The 13,338-nt window shown below is 36.6% G+C and overlaps 1 protein-coding gene across 4 annotated transcripts in view; it reads right to left on the bottom strand.

Moving 5' to 3' along the window:
* The window catches only part of Pde3b (phosphodiesterase 3B, cGMP-inhibited), a 122,717-nt gene that overhangs the window by 31,834 nt on the left and 77,545 nt on the right, over positions 1-13,338 (bottom strand). For 3 of the 4 annotated variants that reach the window (XR_003946416.1, XR_001785490.2, NM_011055.2), the window contains exons 3-4: positions 11,371-11,619; positions 8,054-8,193 (exon numbers count right to left, since the gene is read on the bottom strand). Coding sequence is in view for 2 of the 4 variants with exons in the window: in NM_011055.2 (NP_035185.2) it covers positions 8,054-8,193; positions 11,371-11,619 (389 nt within the window). In the remaining 2 variants the exon portion in view is untranslated. The remainder of the gene's footprint in view (positions 1-8,053; positions 8,194-11,370; positions 11,620-13,338) is intronic. The other variant, XM_006507438.4, reaches the window with a different exon arrangement.

Here is a 13,338-nt window from a genome sequence, read left to right as displayed (position 1 = left end):
TTAATACTTCTACTCTCCAACATAGGACATCAGCCTCAGACCTAGAGGAGAACCAGTAAAGCTTTTCTATTAAAAGAGCAAAATAATAAATGCTTCTGACTTTTCTGTTCATAATGTTTCTGATGCAATTTCTCAGTGCTGCCGCAGTAGCAACGAAGCCTGTGAATACTCTAAACTGGCTTGAGTGAGTTCCCTCATGATGCTTCTCACAAAACAGGATGGAGCAGGTTCGGCCCAGCAGTGTAATTTATTCATCATTCTGAAGGTAAGTTATTACCTGGAAGGCTTCTGAAAACAGACTCTGCTTCCATCCCCACAGTTTCCAATTTGCTAAAGTCTTGGATAGGCCAAGTTAATATGGTTTTCTAACAAGGTTTCAGATGATACAGGTTGTCTCCAGATGTGACCTTAAACATATACTGACTGCTACTCCTGTAAGTCACTTATTTAGCAGGCATTTTTCTAAATAGTTATAAGTATGCCAAACTTATCACAGCAATTGAGCAGGCCTTAGGACTACATTCATTGTCTACTTGCTTTCAATTTTTATTGACATCGGCTCTGTTCTCGGTAAGCTTCTCCCAGCTCCATCCGTCCTTCCTGCTCTTTACTCAACAAGGAGCTACTTTTGACCTCAGAGGTGCTGATTCAGATTTCTATTATAAATGTTTCCATATTGGTCATAATTTTAATGCTTAAAGATTTCTTGAATGTTTACGTGGTATGAGTGCATGTGTGTATGCATGTTCATGTGTATGGGCACATGTATGTGTTCACAGGAAGCTACACTTGTATATGTATAAGCAAGTGTGAGGAGGCTTGAGACTGACATATGGAATCTTCACTGATTGATCTCAACTGCACTCAAGTCTTACCACTGAGCCCAAAGCTTGCTAATAGGGCTATCCTAGTTAATCCATTGATCTCAGGATACCTTTTCTCTGCCTTCTGAGTGCTGACATTACAAATGAACTTCCAACCCACCATCTATATAGGTGCCAGGAATCCAAACGCAGACCCTTACACTTGTATAGCCAGCCATTTTTTTCACTGAGCCATTTGCCCAGTCCCTAGAGATTAATTTCTCTCATTGATCTGTGAGTTCCTTTTGGGTATGTGTCTTTTTCATATCCACATTCACTATAAATATAGCACAGAATTGATAAAGGTATTCAAAGGATTGGGGGGGGACAAATAAATAATAGACTCTTTAGGTTTTTACTTTACAACATATAGATCTTGTCTACTGTGTAATTTTGAGTGAGTACTTTCTCTTTACAGCATCAACATCGAAATTCAACATGGATGCCAGACTATACAGGACATTTTTAACCAGCCATCTGTCTTTAAAGATCTATAGTAGTGTAATTACAAACCCTGCACTGTAACTGAAAGACTTCAGTAAGAATGGCTAGAAAGTGAGAAGTTTCATAAAATGGAGGGGAGTGAGGGAAATCCACAGCTGAACAGGTTGCTTCTTACAAACAGAGCTGCTTTTCTCAGAAGCTGAAGCTTTTGCTCATCATTCGGTTATTTTGTCAAGAAATCTAACACAAACTGTTTTCGTGTAGAGAGCTTTCCAAATTATTTTCAATGCTCTTTTTTAATCAGCAACATTTTTCCTGTTTCTGTTCTATCTTTCAGTGTAAGTTAACCCAGTGACTCTTGTTACCCACATTCTTTGAAAGACATTGATTTCCATCTTTTCCAAGCAAGACTGCAGATTTGTCATAAGGTAATAACATATTTTCAACCTCCAGAATAAGTGTTCAGAATCATTCTATAGGTATTAGTAAGGCATCCCAAAACTTAATGATTAGAAAAGTCATACAATCACGCCTTCCTTAAGGAAGACCAAACAATTGGTAAAGGACACTAAAACTGTCGAGGAGGCTAACTCAGTAGCCCAAGTGGCTTGTAGCAAAACTACAAAATAGTGTAGGTAAAGTGATAAAGGAGAAGATGAAACATGAGGCGCCATTACCAATAGACTTAACTGTTATCTGCGGAATAAGGTACAGGGTACAAAAATATTAGCAACTATTCAAGGTAATTTAACTTAGTAAACAAACCCTAACCCAAAGGAAGATAGAATTATACCAAGAAATAAAGGCCAAAAACCAGATAACAAATTTTAAAAAGACATCTGAGGGATTAGAAATTTGGTTTCAGTTATATTAAGAGAGGTTTAATACTGTAATAGTGTTAAATTCATAGTCAGGGAAACTATAATCAACCACAAAGCTGAGTTCAAATCAAGACCCAAAAACCTAGGATGAGAGAGAACTATAACAATATCAAGGTGAATGCAGAGAATGCAGAGCTATTGCAAAACATCCTTAAGTTTCCTGGATAAAAGTATCACTGCTATTAATTGATATCATTTAGTGTATATCTTTATGTTGGTCACATGACTTTTTAAATTAAATTCTCTAATATTTACTTATAATTCAATGATTTAGTCATACTACACACCACCCAAATGTTCAATATCCATTTATAGCTAAAGGCCACAACTTAGTGCAGATAAAAACATTTGTCTCTGCATTAATTTATTTTGTATAGCATGGATCCAGAGACGTGTATTACAAAAAAGGGTGGTTGTTGCTGTTTTACAAATTCTTGACTGTATCAGTTATGGTTTCTATTGCTATGATTAAATGCCATGCCCAAAAGTGACTTGGAGAGGAAACGGTTTGTTTATATCAGCTTATAACTCTCAGGTCACACTCCATCACTGATGGAATGAAAGGCAGGAGCCTGGAGGCAGAGGCTGTGGAGGAGCAGAGCTCAAAGCTTGCCCTGCTGGGTTTGCTCAGCTTGACTTAAGAGTCCCCAGGACCCAAACAGCCCAAGAGTGGCACTGTCCACAGTGAGCTTAGCCCTCACACACTGATCAGTAATCAAGAAAATGCCCCACCAGCTTTGCCTAAAGTGCCTGATGGAATTGAGTTCCTCTTTCAAGATGACCCTGGCTCGTGTCAAACTAGCCAACACACTATGTTGCCCTAACTATGTATAAAGAACACATGGAAATATATTATGGAGAAACTCCAGCTTCTATATACTAGAAAAATTATATTTGGCATTTTAGGTATATGTCTATTTAAAGGAGACACATATCATAAAAACAATTAAATTTTTGGCTAAGTTTCTAAATCTAAAAAATATGAGTCTGTTTCAATATGTTACCTGAATCCAGAGAATCTGTGCACATCAAAAACACTTCTCAAGTGAAGATGAAATTTTATCTAGATCGTATTTTAATTTCTGAGGCAGCACTTAAGATAAAAATGAGTTGAATTTAATATGTCAAACATTTTTTTAAAGATTTATTTATTATTATACATAAGTACACTGTAGCTGTCTTCAGACGCTGCCAGAAGAGGGCATCAGATCTCATTACCAGTGGTTGTGAACCACCATGTGGTTGCTGGGATTTGAACTCAGGACCTTCAGAAGAGCAGTCAGTGCTCCTACCCACTGACCCATCTTGCCAGCCGATGTCAAACATTTTTAACTGAAAATATATTGCCATACTGCAAATGTGAACAGTAAAAACAAAAACTTAAACCCAACTAGGTATTTCCAAGACAATAATTCCTTCCTATGGCAAGGAAACCTGTCTTAGCTCATTTCCCCTTTCTTATTTCACACTGGCCTGTATCATACTTTCCTTAAAAAAAAAAAAAAAAAAAGGAGGAGGGGAGGGGAGGGGAGGGGAGGGGAGGGGAGAGACCTTTAAGAAGGACATAAATAGAGCTGGGCTGGTGGTGCACGCCTTTAATCCCAGCACTTAGGGAACAGAGGCAGGTGGATTTCTGAGTTCAAGGCCAGCATGGTCTACAAAGTGAGTTCCAGGACAGCCAGGACTACACAGAGAAACCCTGTCTCGAAAACCAAAAAAAAAAAAAAAAAAAAAAAAAAAAAAAAAAAAAAAAAATTCCTTAAAGAATTACAGGAAAACACAACCAAACAGGCAAAAGAAACGAACAAAACCATCCAGGATCTAAAACTGGAACTAGAAACAATAAAGAAATCACAAAGGGAGACAACCCTGGAGTTAGAAAACCTAGGAAAGTGATCAGGAGTTATAGATGCAAACATCACCAACAATACAAGAGATAGAAGAGAGAATCTCGGGTGCAGAAGATACCATAGAAAACATTGACACAACAGTCAAAAAATGCAAATAGTAAAAAGCTCCTAACCCAAAACATCCATGAAATCCATGACACAATGAGAAGACCAAACCTAAGGATAATAGGTATAGAAGAGAATGAAGATTCCCAACTTAAAGAGCGAGTAAATATCTTCAACAAAATTATAGAAGAAAACTTCCCTAACCTAAAAAAAGAGATACCTATGAACATACAAGAAGCCTACAGAACTCCAAATAGACTGGACCAGAAAAGAAATTCCTCCTGTCACATAATAATCAAAACAAATGCACTAAACAAAGAAAGAATATTAAAAGCAGTAAGGGAAAAAAGTCAAATAACATATAAAGGCAGAACTATCAGAATTACACCAGACTTCTCACAGAGAGTATGAAAGCTAGAAGATCCTGGGCAGATGTCATATAGACCTAAGAGAACACAAATGCCAGTCCAGGCTACTATACCCAAAAAACTCTCAATAACCATAGATGAAGAAAACAAGATATCCCATGACAAAACCAAATTTACACAATATCTTTCCACAAATCCAGCCCTACAAAGGAAAATAGATGGAAAACACAGACACAAGGGGTGAAACTGCACCCTAGAAAAAGCAAGAAAGTAATCTTTCAACAAACCCACACAAACATAATTCCACCTCTAACAACAAAAATAACAGTAACAATCACTTTTCCTTAATGTCTCTTAATATGAAAATTAATATTACCAACATATCCTAATCAATTGAAATTCAAAAATATGAGGAATTAGAAATTTGTTGGCTATCATCCAGCCTCTCTAATTTGTTAATTGGAGAAACAGATCCAATATTGTACAATCCATATACACTTTCTGCTTGTTTGTACATGTCAGGGTCTTGCTGTGTGCCATATAATGGTCTTGAAAGCATGCTTCTCCTATCTCAGCCTCTTTATTAGTAGGATTGTTTCTTTGATGTTTTTACCCTATACTGTGGTTTTCAGAACAGCTAACATATTTCAAAGTTATTTATACAGCCAAAGAAATATAGACAATTAATTTGGGAGGTGGCTTGTAAGAGAACAATAAAGAGTGAAACTGAATGTTTTGCTTATAATTACTGTACCAATTTTGAAGAAAAGGACCTTATAAGTTACTCTTTTTCTGAGATGAATACTTTTCAAAATCATTCACAGCTAACGAACCAGAATCTTACCCTCACCTAATGTCTGTGCCACCCTCTAAGCAGAAACACTGTTCATTGAAACAGTTGATGAATGACTTTATGGATAGACCATCTTAATACACACACCATTTCTTAAATGAATGTAACCTGTTCCCAGTGGGCTGAGAATGATACAATCACTCAAGTCAAGTAGCTTTGACCATTGCAGGAAATCTGTATCCAAATAATCATGTCTACAATTCATCCCTTGGCGCAGCAGAACTGTCAACTCTTAGCTTAGCTACTATGGAGGTAAAATCCTTTGGTGATGTGAGGGACACTGAAGTACAGCCTTACTACAATGAATTCCAATGTCTAAAAATTATTCTTACTTTGAGTTTGTACCACAGTAAGAGCCAAGATTTTAAAGCTCTACTAAAAATAAAATAAAACAAAACAAACCAACAAACAAAAAAGTAGAGTGTACTTTATATTTCAATTAAATTATGTTCCTGTGTTCTCATCAAAAGCAAAAACTGCCAACGTGTCGAGTATTGAGGAGTTTCACAGTAAGTTCTCCACAATATAATTTTTTTCAGGGAGAAATAACCCTGAAAACCCTCCAGCAAGATTTGTCCTATTTTTAGAGACTTAGAACACTGAATTTCAACATATAGTCTTCAAAGTTGTCAAAGGCTCACACTAGGCAACAAGGAAGGTGGTTTTGTTTTGTTTTGTTGTCAATCTTGCAATATGTTTTATACAAATAAATGTGAATTTAAGCCGGGCGGTGGTGGCACACGCCTTTAATCCCAGCACTTGGGAGGCAGAGGCAGGCAGATTTCTGAGTTTGAGGCCAGCCTGGTCTACAAAGTGAGTTCCAGGACAGCCAGGGCTATACAGAGAAACCCTGTCTCAGAAAAAAAAAAAAAAAAAAGTGAATTTAATGTAGTTAGTGGTATAGGAAATTCAATTAAAATGAATAAAAATTAATTATTCTTGATGATATAAAGCTATAAAATACTTTTAAATAAATTAGAGAAAAAGCTATCATGTTTACATTCAAGGCAAAATTTTTGCAGCTTCTCATTCTTCTGTACTATAAATTATTCATACTTGATTCTACTGTTCTATACATTAAAAGTTTTATGAGAAAGGAATTATTTTGATCAAACACAACAAAATTCAAGTTAACAAACCATAAAAGAATGTGGAAAATATAATTATCTGAGAATATTTCACATATAAATCTTAACAGTTTAACATATGAACAGCTATGTATCAATCCTGCCATCTACTGTCTCAAATGTGTAATTTTACACAGTTCAAACTAAATAAAGTTTAGCTTGACTCCTGCTCAGTTGTAAGATAGTGTGGCCTAACATGGAATTTCCATTCATTACAATTCTACTAACCCAGATAAATGACTGAAAAGAAGGTTCTATCCGTCATTCATGGCTTTCAGAATAAGAACTGAGTCCTCTGTTATTGGGGAAATGTTACTTATTAATATTCATAAATTTTTAGTTCCTGTATTTTCCCAGCCTCACAGTTAAATTAATTGTGATTTCTGATTTAGCAGTTTTCGTTTCAAGCCAGTTCTCAAGGGATTATATAATATGTATGTGGAAACAGGATTTGGAACATTTTTGCCACCTTAAACTAGCAACTATGATGATAAGTCTGAAGAACATAATTTGTCCTTTCCAAGTCAGTAACTGGCATACTACACAATCGATTAGTGACTGCTTCCATAAATTTGAAAGATGCGCCACCATTGACAGTAGAAAGTGTGCCTAGCATGTGGCAGTGCTCTAGGTTGGATCCTCTGCAGTAGAGATCAGAAGGGTCCAGGATGCTAAATTGATTTTAGTTGCCCTAGGCCAGTGGTTCTCAACCTGCGGATCACGACCCTCTAGGAGTCAAATGACCATTTCACAGAGGTCACCTAAGACCATCAGAAAACAGATTTTAACACTATTATTCATAACAGTAGCAAAATTATAGTTATAAAGTAACAACAAAAATAATGTTATGATTGGGGGGTCACAACATGAGGAACTGCATTAAAGGGTCACTGTATTAGGAAAGCTGAGAACTATTGAGAACTGAAGCCAACTCATGGATATGGTTTTTAAAGGCTCCAACATCCTCTCTACCCAGCTGACCTAAGCTTTGATAACTTGTTACCTTCTTTTTAATAGTTTCTTGATTATAACTATTATTGATAAAGTAGGCTACACAGGTTCAACAAAAACAAGATGTAACCCAAAACTGTCTGTCTCTACCATGCATCTGAAAACCCACATAAAAACAGAAAAGGTAGAAACCCCATTCCAAAGAAAACTCCAACCATTTCTGGGATTCCCTGATGTTTCTTTTCTATGGAATAATACTTTGAGCAATACTTCTCTCACGTTAAAACTTGCCCTTCAAGTTATCTATAGTGCCACTCTCTCTTTAGAAGCCTGCATCACCCCTAGAGTTGTATTTCTCTAGCCTTATAGTTAACTTCCAACACTTTATCTCATTCCATTGTTTTCACTGACTGACACGAGAACTAAAACACTAGCTAGAGTCTGAATATAGTCTTTATATTTGGGGCCTTCTCAGACTTTACCACCTTTAAGAATTACTGCCTACACTGTCCTAAACATACTGCAACAGTTCTTTCTTGATTTTAAAACTACTTCAAACCTTGTCCAAAAAGAGGGGATGCTTTACACTGAAAAGGTTCTCAGAGTTTTACCTTGAAACACTGAGTTCTTGGTAAGACCTCTTACCACTGCTGCGATCCCACCTTGAACAGTGCTCATTAGTCAGCAACGATGAGGCTCCAGAGCTCCTCCTCAGCTGTGGAGTTGGGAAACTGGTTCTGCCACTCAATCCCTGTCAAATAATTTTAAAACAGCTAAATTATCATCCTTTAATATGTTGCATATAGTGGCACATCACAAATAATATAATATGTACAGGTAAAACAAACTTCACTTTGAAAATCTTCCAACTTTCTACTTCCACTTCCAATTTCCACATTTGACATTGTTAACTATTTATTCTTAATCAAAAGCTCCTGAACTCTTATGACAAACTACACTTTTTTCATTTTTACATTTTATTCATAGTTTCAAGAGTGAAAAAAATCAGAGCTTAAAAAATGGTCGTGGACAGGAGCCTGATAAAGCTGTCTCCTATGAGGCTCTGCCAGTGCCTGGCAAATACAGACGTGGATGCTCACAGTCATCTATAGGATGGAACACAGGGTCCCCAATGAAGGAGCCAGAGAAAGTACCCAGGAAGCTGAAGGGGTCTGAAGCCCCATAGAAGGAACATCAATATGAACTAACTAGTACCTTCAGAGCTCCTTGCAACTAAACCACCAATCAAAGAAAATACATGGTGGAACTTGTGGCTCTAGCTATATTTGTAGCAGAGGATGACCTAGTGGGTCATCAATGGGAAGAGAGGCCCTTGGTCCTGTGAAGGCTCCATGCCCTATGCCATAGGGGAATGCCAGGACCAGGAATGGGAGTGGGTGGGTTGGGGAGCAGGGGGAAGGGGAGAGGATAGGGGATTTTTGGAGGGGAAACTAGGAAAGGGAATAACATTTGAAATGTAAATAAAGAAAATATCTAATAAAAAAGGAAAAAACGATTTAAACTAAAACAAACAAAAAAAAAAACCAAAAAACAAAAAACAAAAAACCAAACCAAACCAAAAATGGTCCTGGAAGACTGACACTAAAAATTCACTTCAGAGAGCAAGGTAGGGTCCAGGGTAGTTGCCACTTTTTATGTGTTTAGCAAAAGGTAAATAAGTGATCAGTAATGTGGAAAAGCTCCAGGTTCTCAGTTACCTTTAAAATTAATTATCAAATTAAGTGCAGAACATCTTAAACGTTATTTTACTATAACTTTTTGAGTAAATTCTCAATTGACCTAAACATTCAGTTAAAGGGAATACTTTTCTTAAGCTATTATAAATAAATGTGCCCATGACATACATCTAATATAATGTCTGCTTTATACATTTCCCCCACAAAAGATACTACAGCAATATCAGAAAGGTAAATACTGTATTTATGTTTTCACAAGAACACTGATTTTGTAGAAGTTCGCAGTAAGATAGATGTACAAACCTTTGCTTACTTTGACTTAGGTTTAAATAGGCTTTCTTAGTTTGTAACATATGTTTAAAAACAAAACAAAACAAAACAAAACAAAAGAATGTTTCTACTGAATTATCTGTCCCCTGTTGCCTGCCTTTGGATCCCCCTGCTGGGCATACTGGTACCCCTAGGAGACTTCCCCTTCTCTGAGAAGCAGAGGAGTACTGGAGAGATGGACTAGGGGGAGTGGGACTGGGAGGAGGAGGGCTTCGATCAGGATATAAAGTGAATAAATAAATTAATAAAAAGAGAATCATTTGTCTCTATCCCCTTTTCTTTTACTATTTTTTTTCACAAATTCTGAGACTTTTTTCTGATAAATCTTTGTTTATAAGCTTTTCCAAAATCAGAGACAAATTAGATATGAAATTCTAATAAGCAGTTTAAAGAACACAAAGAAAAGGCAAAATTGTTACTTCCTTGTTTTTAAATGAATTACATCAGCAGATTCCAGCACTCTAAATAATGTAATTATCTACAAAGCCTAGGAAATGAGTTATTTAGACATTCTGCTTAATTAATATTGCGTTTAAAATGTTTTTTTAAATATACAAGAAAACTTTTCTACACACTAAGGTAAAGCTCTCAATGGGTCTTTTCTGACTAGAATATTATTGTTTTCTTGTTTAAAGTTTTGGGGCAAAGTCTTAGCATGTAACCCAGTGCTCAGTCCCCACCTCCCCAGTGCTGCAGTTACAGGAGGACGCCGCTACACCCGCTAATGATCACAATTTTCAAGAATTACTCTCTTCAAAAATCACTACCTTAGACTAATAAATGTCAGTGGGAAAGGAAAAGGAAAAAGAAAACTCATGACTAGCTTGAGAATTGGTGCTTGTAATTATGTGGTGTACTAAAAAGTCACATAAATCAATACCAGTGTGAAATGAACTCTAGTGAATATGGGCACTACTTGCTAGATTTTATGAAAGTAGAAGCATCGATTAACTATCTATGACCCAGATGATCAATAGTTTTAAAGTCTGTAACTGTCCTTGCTTTATTTTTCAACATTTATAAACCCAAATATTGAGACCTGACAAAATCAAATTAACTCAAAAATTCCATATTTTCCTTTTCTAGGTTCTGTATAAACTAGCACAATTTTAAAAAATAAGTTATTTGAATTTTATATTTCCTTGGTTAGTTCTAAACAACTGAACTACAGTAATCCTTAAAATATTTTTAGCTTTAAAGCTGTATAATTTTAGATATTGGCGAGGTGTCACAATTCAACAATAGATAACAGCACAATAAACAAGCATAATGTGTACCAAGTTAATATATTCTATATGTATTAATTTCTAAAGTAAATCTTATTTTTAAGTACCAAGACAAAATTAATTCCATATCTAATTATGGAAAAACCTATGTTCCCTGAGCTATAAAAATGCCAGGAAGTAAAGACAATCAGGGTTTTGAATCTGTAAAAATCATTAAGTAATAGTAATACAAATCATTAAGTAATATTATTATAATGGCCATTTGCTCTTGGTTCAACCAATGTAATTACAGGACTCTATAAATGAAAAGAGATTAATGATATGATCTCTTTTATATAAACCTAGACTTAAGTTCCTTGCTGCTATCTACTTCTTACTATAATGATATCATATAGTTCTTAGCATATAAACTGCAACTGCTAAATATAACATTGATACTTAAAATAAAAATTGCTAGAAGCATGATATTTCCTCAGCCCTGGGAAGAAATGACTGAAAAGTGAGTACAGAATTACTTTCATTCATAACTGTCTATAAAGCTCCAGCAGCATGATACAAAAGAAGCTGATCTTTGGAAAAGAAAGAGTGTATTATATAACATATAGAGAGGAATGCTTTAATGAAGACAAATCATTAAATGAGATAAATAAGGCTGGATGATTACTGTGTTTTAACCTTGTGAAGTTTTCGATCTCCTTTCTCAACTGGATCTTCTACTTCAGAGCAGGGATAAAATCCAGGAAATGGTGTAAAAGAATTAATCTTTGGCCTACAGGAACCTGAGAAAGCACCCATCAAGCTACTGATACTCCGCAGAGAAGAAATGACTTGTGGGGGAAGGCTTGGGTCAATCAGCAGGTCTGACACCATATTGCGAGCTTCATTTAGCACTGAAAGATCAACTCCATTTCCACCTCCAGAATTCTAAAAAACAAACAAAACAAAAAAAAAGAGGAAAAAATATGTATTTGTTACACAGAGAGTTTAACACTAAAAAAGTCTTCTGCAGGTGGCAGGCCTTAGACTAAGATGCCGTACAACGTGTGCACCTTATTGTCTTTCCAGAGGATAATGTTCTGTGGTTACCTTGCTTCTGCAGTTCAGTCCAAAGGGGTTGGAGAAGAAAGCACTTGGGCTACTTCCTTTGCGTCATGTCTATCTTCCGCCTTAGCTATGAGTCTTTGCCCTGTCATGCTCTGAACACTTGGTTGTGCTGTGTCGCCTTGAATGGATGCTATAGTATTTAATTCAGCTTTTCTAGTTTTAGGCCAAGAGTTGGTCTGATGCTAACTTGTCTCTCTTACTGAAAATAATGTGAGAGTAACACTGTTTTCCACAGAGAACTGGTTGAAATACTATCCTCCTACATATCAGAACTAAATAAAGATGTGAGCTCATGTAATTTCAATAAAACTAAGTATTAAGCATCTCTGAAATTATTCTGTAAGAATGATCAGAGATGGCCTAAGAGAGATTGGGAATGTCAATTCTTCAGTATGAGAAAAGGCATCAGGTTGTACATTTATGAGCTGTGTCCTTCTAGAAATGAATGCTACACTTTGATAAGGGCAGAGATGCCTAATATCACACACAAGCTTGTCAACAAGCCCATTCTGCCCTTACTACTTATTTATCTTTAGACTTTGCCAGTAATTTAGATTCTCTTTTAACTGGAAACTGGGGATCTTTGTGGATATGAATGATAACAAAATCCATTACAGTAGCTACTCAAGGAAATATTCCATTTCAAGTCAGGTGTGGCCTACTCCCTGATTTTATCTGACTACTGTGGTAGCATAAAAGTCCAGAGGACATTTTCATTTTAGGGGTAATTGTGGCTACTGCACATACTGTTTAAAAATAAAATTTAGTCTCTAGGAGCCCCCAAAGGTCCAGGTTAGGTGACTGTTGGTCTCCCTGTGGAGTCCCTGTCCTATTCAGGTCCCTCAATCCTTCCCTCAGCTCTTCCATAAGACTCCGTAAGCTCCATCTAATGTTTTGCTGTGGGCCTCTGCATCTCTTTTTATTGGCTGCTGGGTGAAGCCTCTGAGAACAGTTATGATAGGCTCTTGTCTGCAAGCACAGCAGAGTAACATTAATAGTGTCAGGAATTGGTTCTTACCCATGGGAAAAGTGAGCATGGGCTGGACCTAGGGCCCCTGCAGATATGTAACAGATGCGCAGCTTGGTCTTCATGCTGGTCCCCCAACAACTGTAGCAGGGGCTGTCCCTGAATTTGTTGTCTGCCTGCCTGTGCATCCTGTTCCCCTAATTGGACTACCTTATCTAGCTTCAGTGGGAGAGGATGTGCCTAATACTACAATGACGATGTGCCACAAAGGGGTGCAGGGGAGGTGTAGCATGTGAGGAGATGAGGAGGGAGGAATGTGGGGAGGATCTGAGTGAAGTCTGAGAGGAGGCTGCTATTGGGATATAAACTAATTAATCAATTAATTAATTTAAAAAGAAAGTGGAACTACAACTATCATGGGAATAAAGGGAACTACTGGAAGGGAAAGGGGAGGATTATGGGAAGGGAAATATGTCCAATATACAGTATTACACAGCATGATATAAACATGTAAACATCTTATTAAAGAAAATTAATCAATAAATATTTGTGTCATGAAAAAAAACAAAAAC

This window comes from Mus musculus, chromosome 7 (genome assembly GCF_000001635.26).
Source record: "Mus musculus strain C57BL/6J chromosome 7, GRCm38.p6 C57BL/6J".
Taxonomy (NCBI): domain Eukaryota; kingdom Metazoa; phylum Chordata; class Mammalia; order Rodentia; family Muridae; genus Mus; species Mus musculus.
Note: the sequence above shows the minus strand (reverse complement) of the source record. Positions and strands in the feature narration are given on the sequence as shown.